At 36.0% G+C, this 17,902-nt stretch overlaps 1 protein-coding gene across 1 annotated transcript in view; it reads right to left on the bottom strand.

The window, feature by feature from the left end:
* The window catches only part of LOC127658592 (unconventional myosin-X-like), a 106,548-nt gene that overhangs the window by 61,409 nt on the left and 27,237 nt on the right, over positions 1–17,902 (bottom strand). Inside the window, exons 3-8 of the mRNA XM_052147969.1 lie at positions 3,583–3,741; positions 2,468–2,655; positions 1,875–2,009; positions 1,383–1,521; positions 1,189–1,273; positions 639–745 (exon numbers count right to left, since the gene is read on the bottom strand). Coding sequence (XP_052003929.1) covers positions 639–745; positions 1,189–1,273; positions 1,383–1,521; positions 1,875–2,009; positions 2,468–2,655; positions 3,583–3,741 — 813 coding nt within the window. The remainder of the gene's footprint in view (positions 1–638; positions 746–1,188; positions 1,274–1,382; positions 1,522–1,874; positions 2,010–2,467; positions 2,656–3,582; positions 3,742–17,902) is intronic.

Genomic DNA, 17,902 nt, shown 5'->3' with positions numbered 1-17,902 from the left:
CAAGAGTTAAAAGATAAGCCTGTAGCTTAGATTTAAATTAATGTACAGACGTTGCAGACCTCACAGATAAAGGAAGACTGTTCCATATCCTAGGACCGGCCACTGAAAACGCACGATCACCTCGCAACTTCAATTTCGATCTTGGATATGACAGTATAATGCTGTCTTAATGTGCTTTTTGAGCTTCTGAGTTCTGATCACCATTCCCTTGCATTGTGAGGACCTACAGAGCTGAAATATTCTTCTAAAAATCTTTGTTTGTGTTCTACAGACGAAAGAAAGTCATACACATCTGGGCTGGGATGAGGGTGAGTAAATGATGAGAGAATTTTAATTTTGGGTGAACTGTCCCTTTAAACAAGCCCCTACCTACAGCTGTTCACTCTCAACAGTTTCCAAAAAAGAGATGATGTTGTGCCCTCTAGTGGGAGATCTTTAAAGCCTAACAAAAGACTATTGAATGAATCCTTGAATAAAGGGCACAGACAAACAAACAAAATATATTATTAATACTAACACAGCATTAACTACTATGTGCTCATGAGATAAGCAACAGTCATAGAGTCAAGAATGTTTAATTAATGTAATCAACAAACAAATACATGAGGAATGAGAATGTGATGTTCACATTGACTCACCATCACACTCTCATAAAGCTGTTTGTCATCCAGACTCCTGTCTTTCACACAGCCAGACTGATTCAGGTAATGATATGCCTCAGGACAATCAGCCAGCATATACATTTCTGACCAAAGAGAAAAGGAGAAACAAAGATTCAAGCTAGTTTAAGACAACCAGTACAAGTTTGGAAAGTTTGAATACCCTTGAGTGAATGTATTATTTTCATGATCTTTTGATCTAAAGGCTTATGCTTAAATAATTGAAATTAGATTTGTTGACAAGAGTTGGACTGAAGTTGGACATGAAGTTGGTTGAGAGAGTGCAGATCTGTAATCTTGGCAAAAGTGTTGCTTATAACTGTAGCTAAAATATAAGTTAGGATAGATTTTACATTTTGTGGTCACTACTCAATTCCCCTAATTCCATTTGGGTAACAGCAATTCATATTTTGTGTCATTTCATGACTTTTCTATTACTCTAAGATGTAGAAAGCAGTAATAATAAAGAATGAATAGATGTATCCAAACTTGAAGTGCACTTGGTCTGGTATGTTCAGAGAAATCTCACCTCTGTGCTCACGGTTAGCACCTGACAACAAGACATAGAAAATATGATAGTTCCTCTCTCCTGGATTCTGCCGGACAACTCGGTTCTGGAATATAATGTTAAAAAGTATTTAGGAAAAACGTATCTGTGAGACATGAATAAATGTGCAGGGCTATAAAGAACTATTACTAATGAAGCAAATAAAAAACAGCTACCTTTTCAAGTAAATAATCAATAATACAGCCACCCTGGATGTTGCCACTCTGAGAGAAGTGAAGCTGAATGAACTTGCCAAAGCGACTGGAGTTGTTGTTGTAAATGGTTTTTGCATTCCCAAATGCCTCCATTATTGGACTGAAACGGATGTGGAGGATACAAGTGATCAAATGGAAGGGAGACAACAATATAGAGAAGTATGAAGTATGTGTCAGAAATTCACTTTCTTAAGTATGCTTTGTTTGTTTTAGTGCCATATAGAGTGTGTTGTCCATTTATGTAAAATACTTCTATGTAATTGTTTGCTACAGTATCAGAAACAGAAGAAGCATGTTTGCCCCTGAATTTTAAACATTTCATATTTTAAATATTAATATTAAATATTCTTTTTAATAAGTTACCACTTTTGGTAGTTAATAGGTTACTTTTCTGACCCTGGTGTAAAGTATACTGTACGTGACAGTGTGTGTGTGTGTGTGTGTGTGTGTTACCTGCTTTGTACGATGGCCTGCTCCACCCGTGTGGTTCTCTCTGAGAGCGGAGAGCCTGTCGAGTTCTGACTCATGACAGACAGAAACTTCAGCAGCAGTTTGGTGCTTTCCGTCTTCCCAGCACCACTCTCTCCACTAATAAAACACATACACACACACACACACACACACACACACACACACACACACACAGCACATGTAAACACACATGATCCCTGCAACTGTCCACTTCAGGACATTTTTTTTTATTTCATTGTGGGACTGACAAAATTAAAAAACACGGCACTAAGAAAATATACCTGACCTCAATCCTAAGAGGTGTTATGCAACAAACCTTGCATTATAAATCAAAAGTAATCCATTCAAGATCAGTGGTCACACTCTGATTGGATTACAGTCCCTTGGAATCACAAACAATGTAATTCTTGTGCATTTAGAAAGCACAAATACCAACAAGTAGTGAGCTTTATATCATACGCATCTGATTAATCATCTTATAAAATTGCAATTTTAATTCCTTTAAAATCTGATTATACTCTATGACAAAAGCTGGTTGATATGTGATGACTTTAACTCAGAGATAGCATCGTTACCTGATGAGCACACACTGACTATCATGTCTCTTCCACAGACAGCGGTAACACTCGTTGGCTACAGCAAAAATGTGTGGAGGTAGTTCACCCAGGTGATGTCTGCTGTACACGTCCACTGCCTTTGTGTCATAAAGATCTTCTATTTTTTTATAAGGGTTCACAGCTGCTAGGATGGAGCCAATGTTAGTCTGCAAGGGAAAATGGGCACCAATGAGAACAAATAATGTGGAACCTTTTTGATGCATAATATGAAAGGATATATGAGAATTTAGCGGAAGAGAGAATTTGAGTTAGCTCTGTGGAAGTATTTTAGGTTTTACATTACTTTAGTACTGGCAAGCAATTCAACTGACCTATTGGGCAATATATTTTGTATTGTAGTTTTAAAATATCTAAGGCTTCCAAGAGCTGGTAAATTATAATCGTATTTATGTATGCTTTCTCATGGTCTTAACCAGTGCCACACAAAATCCTACAGAGCCCCTTAGATGACAGGGCGGGAATTTGTTTTCTGAAATAGTTTTGCGTGCTCTCGCAATAAGTTTTGCATTCCCTTGGAATAGTTTTGTGTTTGAGAAACCATAGTAATAATACAGAAAAACGTTAACTATTGTAATAAAAACCATAATGATGAGTTGTTGAAAAACAATATATTTTAACACTTGTATTACGGTCCCATCAACATTTACACACTTACTAACATGATTATCTTGCGCGGTAGCTCTTTTGGGGTTGAAAGATTGCGGTTTGAGCCCAGCTAAGCACACAAACTGACATGTGAGATGAGAGTGTCATAGAAGCGTGGTTGCTTCAGAAAATTTGCTTTTCACATCGAACTTCCTTTAAGGGCACTATCATTTAGGGTTAAGAGTTGGTTAGGGTAAGGATATCTTTGTTGTTCACCTCTCATCAGGATTTAGGACACTATTGCTTAGGTTTAGGTTAAAGTTTTTGGTTAGGGAGGTAGGTTTTATTCATTACAATTGTAATGAAGCACGTTGTTTCATTTCGCAAAAACATAATATTCATGAGATCAGGCTGGAATAAGTTTTTCTAATGCAAGCATGCCTTTGTGCATATACTGCATGTGGAAGAGTATAAAAAATGTAACTTACATAAATGAGGTCCTTTTGGTAACGCAGGTAGAGGTTGTGCATGATGGAGGCCTCATGTAATTCGGCCAGTGTGGACATGTCCTCCACTCCACCGATGCTGGTGGGATGCATGGGGAAAACCTTGAGCCTGTTCATCTCACCCTGATCCAGAGTGATCACCTTTAACACACAAAAACACAAACCGATGGAGTGATAAGCAACACATATTCAGTCTAAGTCCACATTTAAATTTCACAATCTAAATGTAATTCTGGAAATTATCAGAACCTTTAAGGATTATGAAAAATGTCAAATTATGCACTATATGAGGAAAAAGACATATTTAAGATTCAGCACTATTTCTAGGTCACACTAATCAAATAAGCGAATTTGTGACAAAGATCTTGTAAACTCCTTTGTACAAAAGGTCAGACTTCGTTTCTTCCATTGAAATACACAAGATACTTGTGGAGTTCATGCCAGCTCAAGTCCATGCTGTCATTAAAACACAAGGAGGCATACCAAAATCAAAGAAATTAAATTCATGTACATTTTTCCAATTCATGATATAGAGCTTATAATTTGCTATATAAATGTTTGTGTAGAAAATAGATGCATTAAATTAGAAAAATACAAAACAGTATTTTAACATATTAACTCCAACTGTACATACATTTTGCCCCTTGTTCATCGGAAAGGAGAAAGTGGGAACCAGGTTATCAACCAAAAATATTTTTTTATATAAAATACACAACATAAAACTGCTTTTCAGCATAACAAAACACATGTCGACAGCGCCATCTCTTTCTCTCTCTCTCTGGTGTCTCCGGCTCCTCATTATCTCTCTCCCGCTGATTGGGGCAACACAGCACCAGGTGTGCATCCTCACTGCCTGCCCAAGCCCTCCTCCTCGCCACAAACACATATCTCAACCTCAGCATAACTGCCGGCAGATAGACATCAACTATAGAAAATATGTTGTGGCAGGGCGGAGGGCGGGGCCGGGTCGTGATTCTACACACCCAGTCCCTTATCAGGCTAATCAAGCCTCCGAGAGGGATAAAGGCCGACTGCGGAGGATTGTGCGGGAGAGAGAGATAGTTTACGGATATGTCTGTCATGTGTGTGTTTGCGTCTTTTTGAGTTTTTCCATTAAAACTATTATTTATATTGTCAAGCCGGTTCTCGCCGCCTCCTTTCCATTGACTGCTTTACATATGTACTTGTTTATTTTGTTAAATAATTAGAGTACACATGCATTATCAAATGGCAGGTGTACACTTCAGAAATTAGCTGTGATTTATGCTACAGTGCACACAGATAGGGATGATTTACAGCAGTATATGTGATAGGTCTATGGGCCTGAAGCTTGTTTATTTTGCCCAGGCCTGCTCACTCTTGCCAGCTCTCTCTTTCTGCCAAGTTGGGTCATACTCCTGAAACCATACGCCCCCCCCCCCCATGTCATCTCTAGAGCGCTCCCCTTACTTTCACTGTCCTGAGCTCTTCCTCTTTGATCTGTCCTCAGAGATCCTTAGATCCTTGGACATGCTACATCATGTGGCTGACGTCTCTTTTACACACATTTAAATGAGTTCTCTTTAATATAATAACTTAATGTAACTGATGTCCTAGAGGATGAGGATTTCATTAATTTGCTGAATCATATGGACATTGTGTATTTATAGTAATGCACTTTATGTGCACTGTCATTATTCATAGACGCTAAATAAATCAAAGCATTTTTGAATGAGCGTGCGCACACACATAAATGCAATTAAGCACATTTCTTAAAGTTTATCGCCTTGGGGTTGTGAACACACATTCTTTGGCTAGATAAATCTTGAATTGAATGTCCAAATAAATTGTTCATATTATTTTAACATATACATTTTTGAGTAGATAACAGTGATAAAATTAAAGACCTATACTGTCTTCCTTTGGAGGATCATAGGCTCATAGACAGACTTCTGCAATTTAGAAAAAGTTTAAATAGTGTTATTTGCAAACGTTCATCGTTAGGTTATGGATTTAAACAACCCCCTAAATATACATATTAAAGGAATGCTCCAGAATCAATACAAGTTAAGCTCAATCAACATTTGTGGCATAATGTTGATTACCACAAAAAAAATATTTCTACTCATCCCTCATTCATTTAACAAAAAGCAGAATTCAGATTACAGTAAGGCACTTACAATGGAAGTGAATGGGGACAGTCCATAAGTGCTAAAGTACATGCTGTATCAAAAGTATAGTGACAAAACGTAAACATTATGTGTGTTAAGATGGTTTTAGTGTGGTAAAATTGCTTACAAATCTTATGTGTGTCAAGTTATATAAAATATTACAAATTTGTTTGGTTGGGTTTTCTCACTTAAACATATAACAACCACCAAGCAACAACGCAAACACCATAGCAACCACATAGCAACAAATTATAACACCTTAGCAACCACATGGTAACCACTCACAACATCCTAGCATCATGGTGGTGAGTATCATAGGGGCAAGTGCTACTCACCTTTAAGACGTGTTGAATCAGTGTGTTTTGCAAGTGTGTGTCATAGTTTTTCTTATAACTGAGAGGGATAAATCCATTAACCCCAAGTGCCCTTAAAGAGAATGATGTCATACAATAAAGATTGAATCACCACTGTAGGGCTTGTCTCTAGACAGATGGGTCTAATTGATAAGATATGACAGGGAGGAAACAGCACTTTGTCAGAATCCTCGCCCCATCAGAGCTAATGTAATCTGGGTGGAGATTGACACTAAAACCATTGTGTAGCAACACCTGAGGCTCTGTTCACCTAATAAGAAATCATAACCCCATGTTGAATGGGGTTCCCGGACTTCATAGGTTGCCTATTAAAGCCTGTAGACTGATTTTCATGTCAAGGGAGTGGGTCGGTTTCCCAGGAAAATCAAAAGGATGTGACGTTTATGTACGCTCCCGAGAGCCTTGCCTCAGTGCTTCCGCTATTCAACAGCGACAACAAACTCAACACTAGGTAACGTTATCTTAGAGATCAAATCCAGCAAAGAGCCGGCTCCCAGCACAAATGCATATTTAGGGCGCATCAAAATAATCCACATGACTCCAGTCAACAAATAAAGTTCTTCTGAACCCAAACAATTGATTCTTTTTAGAAATAAAAGAATACTTATATACTTTTAACTACAAATGTTTGCTTCCGTACATCTCTGTGACAAATGCTCATTAAAAGGTAATACGTAAGCTCATTGGTAAGGTCACGTGTCACGTGGAGGAGGCAGGAAGCGCGTCATTGTTTACAAGAGGAGCAGCGCTGCACAAAAGGGTCGTTTGTTGTGTGTATCCTGGGTGCTTCAACCTTCAGAAACCCCAAAGAAAATGCATGCCAGGAAAAATATACATTTTTCATTGATTGCTTATACATGATCATGAGTGATTGAAGCTCTGGCTTATCGTGCTGAACCTGGATATCAGTTCACCCCTACATTCTCTCAAATATTGGAGGGTGTGCAGTGAACATTTTACCCTTGAGGATTTCAGACCATAGAAAGAAACAAAGGGTCGATATCTGAATTCATCGGCTGTGCCAGTGCTGTTTTTCCAGTGAACTCCGGTATGTGTGAAAACATTGTCATTGTCATGTCTCCCTCTGGCTCTGCACCTCCCTAAGCTCTCCGCTCATCACCCGATTTCTAATTCACAGCACCTGCACTCATTTCACTCGCTCTTCACTGCCTGCATAGAGATGTTTGTGAACCTTCTCTTCTGTGTGATATCACCTGTACCACTGATCTCACTATGTAGACCCTGTAAATCCTGTGAATTTCAGTAAACGCTCTCGCACTTGGTTTCACTAACTACAACTTGTGTGGCTTGAATTCCTGACAGTCATATAGCCTATACATTTGTGATAAAGAAAAATCGCAAATGGATAACGCAACGGCATTGCTCTGAAATAAAGCATGGTTATTTACTGCATTCATGTTTTGTTTTTTTATTATTATTTGGAAATTATTTTGTATTGTTTTGAAATAGTTTTGGACTGTTTCGGTTTGTGAACAGCACTTGGTCTTTGGTCTGTGCAAGTTTATCTTGTAAACAACGATGCGCTTCCTGCCGCCTCGTCCACGTGATGTGTGACCAAGATGTACAGAAGCGAACATTTGTAGTTAAAAAGTATATAACTATTGTTTTGTTTCTAAAAATAATCAATCGTTTGGGTTCAGAAGAACTTTATTTGTCGACTGGAGTCGTGTGGATTATTTTGATGCACCCTAATTATGCATTTTGGACTGTCTGAAAATGGAGTACATTCACTTGCATTGTTTAAAGCAGAAGGCCTGAAAAGAAATCCCAAAAATCTTAAATTCTGTTTTGATGAAGAAACTCATAGATACTGTACATCTTGGATGGCCTGAGACTGAGTAAATTATCAGCAGATTTTAATTTTTGGGTGAACTATTCCTTTAAATTAAAAAAAATCTGAATACATTGTTTGTTGGTTTGTTCATTTTGCTCTACAGTAAAAGTTGTATAAAAGATATTTTACAATTTTGTCATGTTTTAATATTATTACTAGGGCTGTCAATCGATGAAAATGTTTTTTCGAATTAATTACATGGTGTCCCGATTAATTAATCGTGATTAATCGCATTTAATCGCATATACAAATATTTGCTGAGAAAGCCCTTCATATAACAATAATTCAATATATAATGATGAAATAATTATACATAGTTATCTTTAAAGATTTAAAAATTATATATATATATATATATATATATATATATATATATATACACACACACACACACACACACACACACACACACACACACACACACATACACATATATATATAAATAAAATAAAATGAATATTCAGATAATTAAAATGCATTACATTCTTGTGGCAGAAGAGTTCATCATTGATAAAACAATATAAAAGTAGCTTTAGAATACAATGCATTGTTTTCTACCATATTATTGATCATAAGACAGTCATTGGCATACAGTTCACAGCAATCCATTTCACAAGTGAATTTGTCAATCAGTTGGAGATTTATTATGAGGGCTTGTTTAAGGACCCATCAATGAACACCTGCCTCAGACATGCTTGTGTAGCGTGCTTTTGAACACAAGAACATAACGCATGTTTGTGTTGTGCTGCTGAATGGTTGTTTTCTTCACTGTATAAACTGAGTGTTGCTCATACAGCTGAAGTTTCACATACTGCCCTCTGGAGTAAACAGGTGGTACAACAAGCTTGCATTTCTCAGGACTCTTCCTTATTACAGTCAGGGTGGGCATTGCGATTCATTGCGTTATTTTTAGTCAGATTAATTGCACTGAATTAACGCGTTAAATAGACAGCCCAAATTATTACATTTTTCATGTGCTCGAGTTGACTTTCAATTGTTCCATCATACACCATTTTTAATCTTTCCATCAATCACCGAACCGCACATGCAGAATTGTGGGATCCTCACTAGCAGTAAAGGAATCCCAGTAGACAGGGTGTTAAAAAACTTGGATTCGGAAATGACTTGTTGTCTCCCTACCTCCATAGGTAGAATTTTTCAGGTTTCTGACACAGTTCATTTATGTATGATGAATCCATTGTTGTAAAAGCAGAGCAGCTCATACATGTCATAATTGTAGGAATGTGTATCATGTTAACGTTAACACTGTGTGACAGCAATGTTGATGGGAACCAAACAAAAGAGTCTTGACTTTTGGACCAGACAAGGAATCTACTGCTCTCTATGGATAATATATTAACCCAACAGGAAGCCAGAGGCTTTCGGGGTCAAAGTTCACCAACAAAAATACATGAGCTCCAGCCATCCACTCCCAAACGCTCAACATAGAGGTCAAGGATGTTGAAGCCATAAGACATTCCTGATTTTCTGGAGACACATTCCCCAAATTCCTGTTTTGGAGAATTCCTCTCTGAGCAAAAAAGAAAAGGAGATAACAAACAGACTGGAGGTTGGCTGGACACTATATGGTACATATAAAATGAAAAGTTCAAACAGGACAATAAATACAGCATGTCTAAATAAAATATAGAGAGACCCATTGGAGGCTCTCTTAACCCATTTAATCCCAATTCTTGAATATACCGCAATTAAACCATATGCATGCATTTTCTAAAAACATTTTTAAGTTGAAAAAAGATGGGAAACTACAGTCAAATATGTATTTAGTTAAAGATTCAATTAAAAAGTAAAAAAAAAATGGCCTCTTGGTCTTCTTAAGAAGACCCAATCAAAAATTCATAAACAATATACTCCAGGCAGGCAAACAAAAAAACACATTATTTGGCCTTTTTATGTGGCTTTTCATGGTTTAAATGTTGTATTTATGAATTCTAATATCTTAAGCTTGACTTGAGCTTGACTGATTCAATCAGACCCTCTGATAATCTGACTCTCCCACTCAAAGCAGATCTCATTTTCCTGACTCTTATTGTCCTCCGCTTTACAGGCAATATATCTGATGATCATGAAACACAATTAGATGGACATGATAACTTACTGAACAGCATGGCTGCTACAACGTATACAGCGTAATTGGAAAGTGGCCAACAGCACAAGTGAACATTTTAATTCTGACAGAGAAAGAGAAATGTTATTTCTGTCATTTTTTACTCAGTTCACCCTAAAGAGAAAGGAGGGTATGATAACAATAACAAACCATGTGTTAAAATACACACTAAAACTGTGATAACATTTATAAAATAGAATAGAGCAAGTAAATTGATAGTCTATTATCATCTCTGTGCCCCAGGTTAGAGTGTCCTGTTGTTTTCAACAAATAGGCACATACTGACATTAGCACATTACAGGCATTCAGACAGGACAATGGCTGTCAGTGACAGTGTGCCATTAAGTGGGAACATCACCTCTGGTTGCTAAGCAATGGACCATCCCTGAGAGTATTGGGAATCCTGGTGATAAGGTCATCAATAAAACATGAGAAAATTAAGAAGTGCCGTCAGTGCTGTCCTACACTGGATAAATAAATGGAATTTCCTGGAATCTATACTGATTATTACAATATACTATCACTTGTAAGATACCAAAATTCCACTAATGCATTATTGTGTGTAGCGGAAACCGATAAGGATTATCTCTCTTCCTCACCACTAAGACTTTTTCCTATACTTAGAGATTTAAAGGTGTACTCAATATTTTTTCCCTCATTACAAACGTTTTACCCATAAAGAAATTAATATTTAGAAAATTCTGTTTTAAGTTATTCTGTTTTAAACAGATGAAGTTGATGAAGACCTAATAACTGGCAGACATGACCAGCTGAATACTACTCACATAATTTTACCCACCAAATGTCAGACACTTTTTCTCTCAGAATAAATGAATAATTTCTGCCTGTGTATAGTATATTTCTACATGAAATAAGGTGCCAAAAACATTTGCGTATGCATGATGCTGCATCTGTGCCACTGTGTGTCAGTTAAAGGTGCACTCGCTCGTTAAAAAAGTTGTACTCTAAAATAAATAAATTGTAACTTTGAAACATATGTATAAAACCATGAGTGCTCACTTGAAATAAAGAATCTACTCATTTCAGTAACCTTATAAAATGTATTCTACATGGAGCGGGTCCCCTCATGAGGGCTGCCATGTTAGGATCACATGACCATTAGGGCTGCACGATATATCGAATTTATCGAAATATCGCAAACGTACATATTGCGATATGCATATTGCAAAGGCTTGCGTTAATGGCATTATTTTGTTTTTTTATATGCTGAAAAGTAATGTTTATGGTGACGTAGATAGCAGAGAACAGACCGGGTGTGCGATTGTCACATGGTGTGTGCGTGCAGTGTGCATATTAGCAGAGAGAAGACACATTTGATTTCAGTAAGTCATACTTAATCCTTCGATATACCTTCTGATGGTCATTCATGTTTCTTTTTTGTGCCATAAGAGAGAGAGCGCTCTGTGCCCCGCTCTGTTTGAATCTCAATCTGTCACACACAGCATTAAAGAGTATCAAAACATTTTTGCAGATAATAACGAGACCAAACGCCGACTTGAAACTGAAACTTGGCTTGTTTATTATTCATATGCTTTTTAAAAATAAAATACAAATATTTAAATATGAATTTTAATATCTGCTACATAGCTAGTGGCAAAAAGTATATATTATATAGTCTAAATGCAATTTGGAACAAAAGACAAATATCTTTTTGTGATCACTGGGATAGATAAATTGTTTATCTATCCCATATTTGGGCAGTGGGGGTAATGATGTTCTGTGCACTCTGATGTCGTCATCATAGGAATATCGTATCGCATATCTCATTATTCAACAACTTATCACATATCGCATTTTTCCTCCACATCATGCAGCCCTAATGACCAGCTGAATACTACTCGCTTAATCTCAGTAACCACCCTGTTGTAACACCACAATTAAATGTCAGCAATGATTCATTCAATCCATGAGTGACATGGATTGAATGAATCATTGCTGACATTTAATTGTTATTTTCTACAAATTGCATCTGTAACTGATAACTATTGATTTTGAATTATGCTTTCTCCAGGCTCTCTCTCTTTCTAGGTGGTCCAGAAAAGTTACTGAGTGACCCTTTAAAGTCCAAGATGACTTTCATAACGGCCAGCGCAACATAAACAAAAAATAACAATGTGCAACTTTGTTTTTTATTTTTCTTGGAATGGCTTGAAAAAGTTGTATTTCTTTATTCCTTTTTATTATAATTATTTTGATGCATATCATATACATGTAAATTACATACTATATTCTTTTAAATGTATTCTATTTCAAATCGTATTCAATATGTGCTTTCAAGGTCTTCCAAATATAAAGTGCACACACATCTTCAATGCACTCCGCGAGCAACCACACATTCTCCTAAACGTGCTTGTGCATGTAAGCGCATCTGCTAAATCCATTGATCCAAAGTTATTAAGCACACAGTCAATGCTTTCCTAAAGTGGCCTTTTCACTGAGAGCAGGGATGCTCTGACTGATGCATCATTGTGACTACAAGATGACCTAAAATACGTTAAATATGAGAAAACATCTCTATAAGACCAATAATAATACATTTTAATAAATAATCTATTTAAATAAATAGAACTCTACAGAAAACATGAATGCTTTCAACTCATTTTGTAACCCAGTTTAGGATTATGTTACAACCAAGCAGAGAGAGACTTACAGAGACACCAATCTGTGCAATTAAAAATATAATCATTACTTTGCAAGCAATATAGTCCTCGTTGAATAAATCACTTTTGTTGTAGCTCATCTTTGTTGAGTGATAACGTGTTGAATTCAATAATGTACTGGCATGTTTGTCTCTCAAATCTTCCATGCAATTGTCCGGTCTGAGGCTTTGTGTTTAAAAGACCACACCCTGTTGTATTGTAAAGCAATATATGAATATGTATGATAGTGTGGGTGGGGCAGGAAGGACAGGGATGGCCCGTTGTAAGCACACACATGGAGCCCAGCTGAAAATGCTATATTCTTCACAGGAAACAGTCAACTCTCAACTCATCCACTGTACCAGGGCTGAGACACTCCCTGCCCAAAGCTGTCCCACCAAAACACAAGGTTTGCTTTGAAAAACACTAACTGAATATAGACTTAGTGAAATCTGAGAGCCAAGATGAAATGATTCTGATAACTGTTTAATGCATTTTAAGTCTATAAAATTGTTACAAATACATGAATTGAACAGGATTAATACATAGTCCAATAGTCATTATCCAGCTAGAAATAAACATAATATGAACAGATAATTCTTTTCTTTTTGTTTTACACCAAATACAAATATTTACCTATTATTACCTTACACCTATATACTGTAAGTCTGCATCTGTACATTTAAAGCACAAAGATTTCTTGTGATTTCCTTTTTCTTTTTTAAGATTCATAATATAAAAAAGTCATTTTTAGAACACTATACTGTGGAAAAAGCTGGGGTAGATTGAATTTTTAAATTGTTGCAAATTAAATGAAATATGTCGTCTACCTTGACTAAGGTAACAGTTTATAGTTTTGGTAATGGTTTTGTTCTGAGACAAATTGAAAATGCACACAATTAGTTTTAAACTGTTGGAGATTATATCTTATGGATTTAAGATTATGACAAAAGGCCAAGTGAGGATACATCTCTGATAGTTAATAAGAAATGATCAATTAAACACTTGTTAACTTTTAAAGTAACTAAAATGGCTGTTAATTCATTATAATATTCTTTGCTCATTCTCTGTTCAAATTATTCTGTGGTGGTCAGCTGAATGGCTGAGGATTGTACTAATGTTTTGAGAAGAGGTCACATTCTGCATGCATCCCGTAGTGTTTGTCTGCAGGAAAACAGAGAAAGTTCTTCTAAAGGAGTCTGAGCTCAACCTTGACCTCATACCTGTGTGTGTTAACAGTGATAAATCAGTGGAGTATCAGTGGAGTGTCACTCTCTCCACACTTCACTGATCTCTGCCAATAGCTCACACATGCCTCCTGATCTTTGTTGACCTCTGCTTTGCCATGGAAGCCATACAAAGCTTGTTAAATAAAACCTGTGATGGGATCTCATGTACTTCTGTATTATGCAGTTTTTATGAACCAGGCCCTGTGCTACATGCTGGAAGCTCTGTAAGAACAAAGTCTCACTTGTGGTTTGAGATGTTAAAGGGACAATTCAAACACATATGAAAACTCTCATATTTCGCTACTGTATAGTCAAAGTCTTCTGAAGCCATACAAATTAATTTTTAGGTCATTATTCACTGATAATGTTCCCCCTTCAATGAGCTGTTAACTGAAGAACTGCTGATAACTTGAAAGCTTCAGCCCCCATTCATTGTAATTGCATGTAAAAGAGCAATCAGCGCAATCTACTATATATTGTCATATAGACCATTTTTATTATTTATTTATTTATTTATTTTTATCTTGAAAAAATGGTCAGGAAATTCTTCAAATCTTTTGTGTTTCACTAATAATTTCTGGGTAAACTAATCCACTTGGAAGTGATAGTAATGTTTTATTTTTGCTTCTAATTGACACTGAATAATATTATCTGCTGCACTTTGTGTGTACTCTGAAACCTTCTCTATGGTCACTAACTGTATGCTTAATTGAATTTAGACAGAGAGACAAGATGCTCAAGGCCACATCGGAAGTCATTTCTGTAAATGCATGGAGCAGATTAGAATTGTAGTATATGCATTAAAACTGGCATTAAAATGTTGCCAATGTAAGCAATCATGGAAAATGCAAATGGTGCTTATTTTGAATGGATGTAAATGTGGCACCGGAATAATAAGAAAGAAATAATTTGGTGCTCTACATTCTGAATGACACATTTCATGGCTTTCACATACACCATTAACTGGAGAACCAGAGCCGACTTTCTGTTGCAAGATGGTTCCTATGTCCTATCAATGTGTTATTGAGAATCCCATTTTCTATGCAGTCTGGTATTGAAGACGGACATGCTAACAAGGAGAATATCATTCCTGCCTACTTCCATAACAAGGTCTGTTTCATTTTGAAACCTGATTTCCTTAAGCTTTTCCACTGCTTTTTAAAACTGCATTTCCACTGAATCTATGGGGACACCCTTATGGCCCATGCATTCAACCACCGGCCCTTACGGTAAGTTTGTACCCAAAGTGGCTCAATGATTTTGAGGTCTGGGGACTTAAGAGACCACTGCTGTACCTTTAAGGATTATTATTCAGAGGAACCTGGATTAGAGTTGAAGTTACCTTTGTTTTCTTTCTATGCATCTTCCAAAATGTCTTGCCTAAAGTGTTAGGGTTCCTTTGATCTACCTAATCTTGGCATGGTCTCTACAGACCTTGTACTTTTCCACTTCTGCACTAAAAAAGTGCTGATTTTAATTTTCATATCTTGAGATATCTTTTATAACCCTCACAGTTACTGAATCTCAACATCCTTGAGCCATAGGTAAAACTCAAATGTGAAGTTCAAAGCAGGAAACCAAAGAACTTATAGGACCTGGAGGCATTTTGTGTAGATTAATTCCCACTCATGACAAACCAGGGACTACAAAACTATTACAAAAGGATGCAAACAGTCATTGATGCACAAGGAGTCTTAAAAGATACTTTGTGTAATTTCAGTTACATGTAAATGTCTGTTTTGTTAAATAGCTACTTCAGGGCAGTACTATATAAAATGCTACTTTTATAATCCCTATTATTTTAAAAACTGATAAACAACTTACAAATCCTGCAAGAGATTTGAGCAGAAATATAAACCTAAATTGCATTAAAAGATTCTGAATGAACAGAACAAAGCACATATATATTTCTATACTGTATATATGTATATATGTATATATATATATATATATATATATATATATATATATATATATATATATATATATATATATATATATATATATATATATTCTGACCTGCATTCCTTCGCTTTCTTGCTCATTGTGATTTGAAAGCAGGATTTCCTCCAGACACAAAGGCCTAACAGAGGGCCACACTGATTAAACGTGATGACTGGCTCCTTTACGGACATTCCTGATATTCATACTAAAGGTCTTTCTCTATCTGTGAGAAACTATAGATCAGTCACATTGCACCTGCATGAGCTTACACAATTGGAGACATTTACATGGAAACGTTTATCTCCCTCAGACAGTTGGCAAATCATTAAGAATGTGAAAAGAATATAAAAAAAGGAAAATAAAAGGAATTTTAATCTAATTTAGGTATTAAAGGGATGGTTCAACAAAAAATGATTCATCCTCATGCCATTAAGTATCTGTATTCTTCAAAAATATTTTAAATAATGTTCATGCTACTACTTTCCATGAAAAAATACAGTGATCAGAGGCTGCAAAGCTTCAAAAAGCATAACATATTAAAAAAAACATCTTTAATGTGATCTTATGAAGACAGAAATTAAAATTTAATTTATTTATTGTCCCCTTGGTATCACTGATGCCAAACCTGTGTGACATACATTGACATGCAGAGGTGGGTAGTAACACACTACATTTACACCGTTACATTTACTTGAGTACATTTTTGAAGAAAATATACTTTTAAGAGTAGGTTTAATAGTGGGTACTTTTAACTCTACCTCAAGTAAAGTTCTCATGAAAATGGTGTACTTTTACTTTGCTACAATAGGCAACGTTACTTTAGTTACATTACTGGTTTAATTAAATACGTTTTAATAAATGCGTAATATATTGAGAGATTAAAGAAGAAAAAAAATTGTGTTGAGTGTAAATGCCTTTTGCTCTGCCTAATACGTGCATGACTACTGGAGCGCATCTCTACACATGCACACTGCACAGCAACTTTGCGTTTGACAGATGCTACGTGTTTTTCTCATGGACAACAGAGAACAAACTCTGAATTTAAATAAGCCTAACGCGCTTCCAAATACAGAGATAATGTGCTGCTTACACTTAATGTACATAACTAATTATCTTAATTAGGGTTGTCAGAATTGTTTTTTTTTAAATCGCGGTTAATCTCATAATTTTTCACAGTTAATCGTGATTAATCTCTGATTTTAAAAGTTGTAAAATATGACTTTATACATACATATTTCCTGACATAAGGCATTAATTTGTTCTTTGGAAAAAATAACACAATAGAACAAATCAATACAGTATGTAACAAAAATGCTTTATTAACATTTTCCAAACTCCACAGTATAAAGACAAAAATTCACTAAAATAGCTCCAATTCGAGTGAAATTAAAAATTTCCCAAAGTCTAAGTGGGATGCTGACTGATTGAACGAACTAGTATTAATTACAATGCACGTTAAACCTAATATTTAATAAGAAAATATTACTTTATATTAATCAGTCGACAGGCTGTCTTTTTACTTTAGATATGTGATGCACATGATTTGTGTCAGGGCATCAAGTGCTGCATTGAACTATGTATGAAAAGCACGTCTTGTACTGATTTTAGCACAGGCACTTCCAATATAAAGATAATTAATCCAAACTCTCTGATCATTAGCTGACACTTCAATACCTCATGACAATGGGTACAAAGTTGAAATTATATTAAATTTGAGCGGAGCATCAACAGGGAGAAAACTATCTGCACAGCGAGCTTGTAAGAATTTACATGCATATGTGGTAAAATACTGACTTATAAAACTAAAGCTGAAGGGACTTCTCTTCACTGAAGTCCTTCATGCATCTTTTGTAAGAAGTTCTTTCTCCAGCACTTGATCATTGGCACAGACTCGCTGTTGTGTGTTTGAGTGCAATGTCCCATCTAAACACATCGCAAGGGTTCCACCCTCTTTTTACAACT

The sequence above is a fragment of the Xyrauchen texanus genome, chromosome 18, assembly GCF_025860055.1.
Source record: "Xyrauchen texanus isolate HMW12.3.18 chromosome 18, RBS_HiC_50CHRs, whole genome shotgun sequence".
NCBI classification, from domain to species: domain Eukaryota; kingdom Metazoa; phylum Chordata; class Actinopteri; order Cypriniformes; family Catostomidae; genus Xyrauchen; species Xyrauchen texanus.
This window is presented reverse-complemented; position numbering and strand designations above follow the sequence as displayed.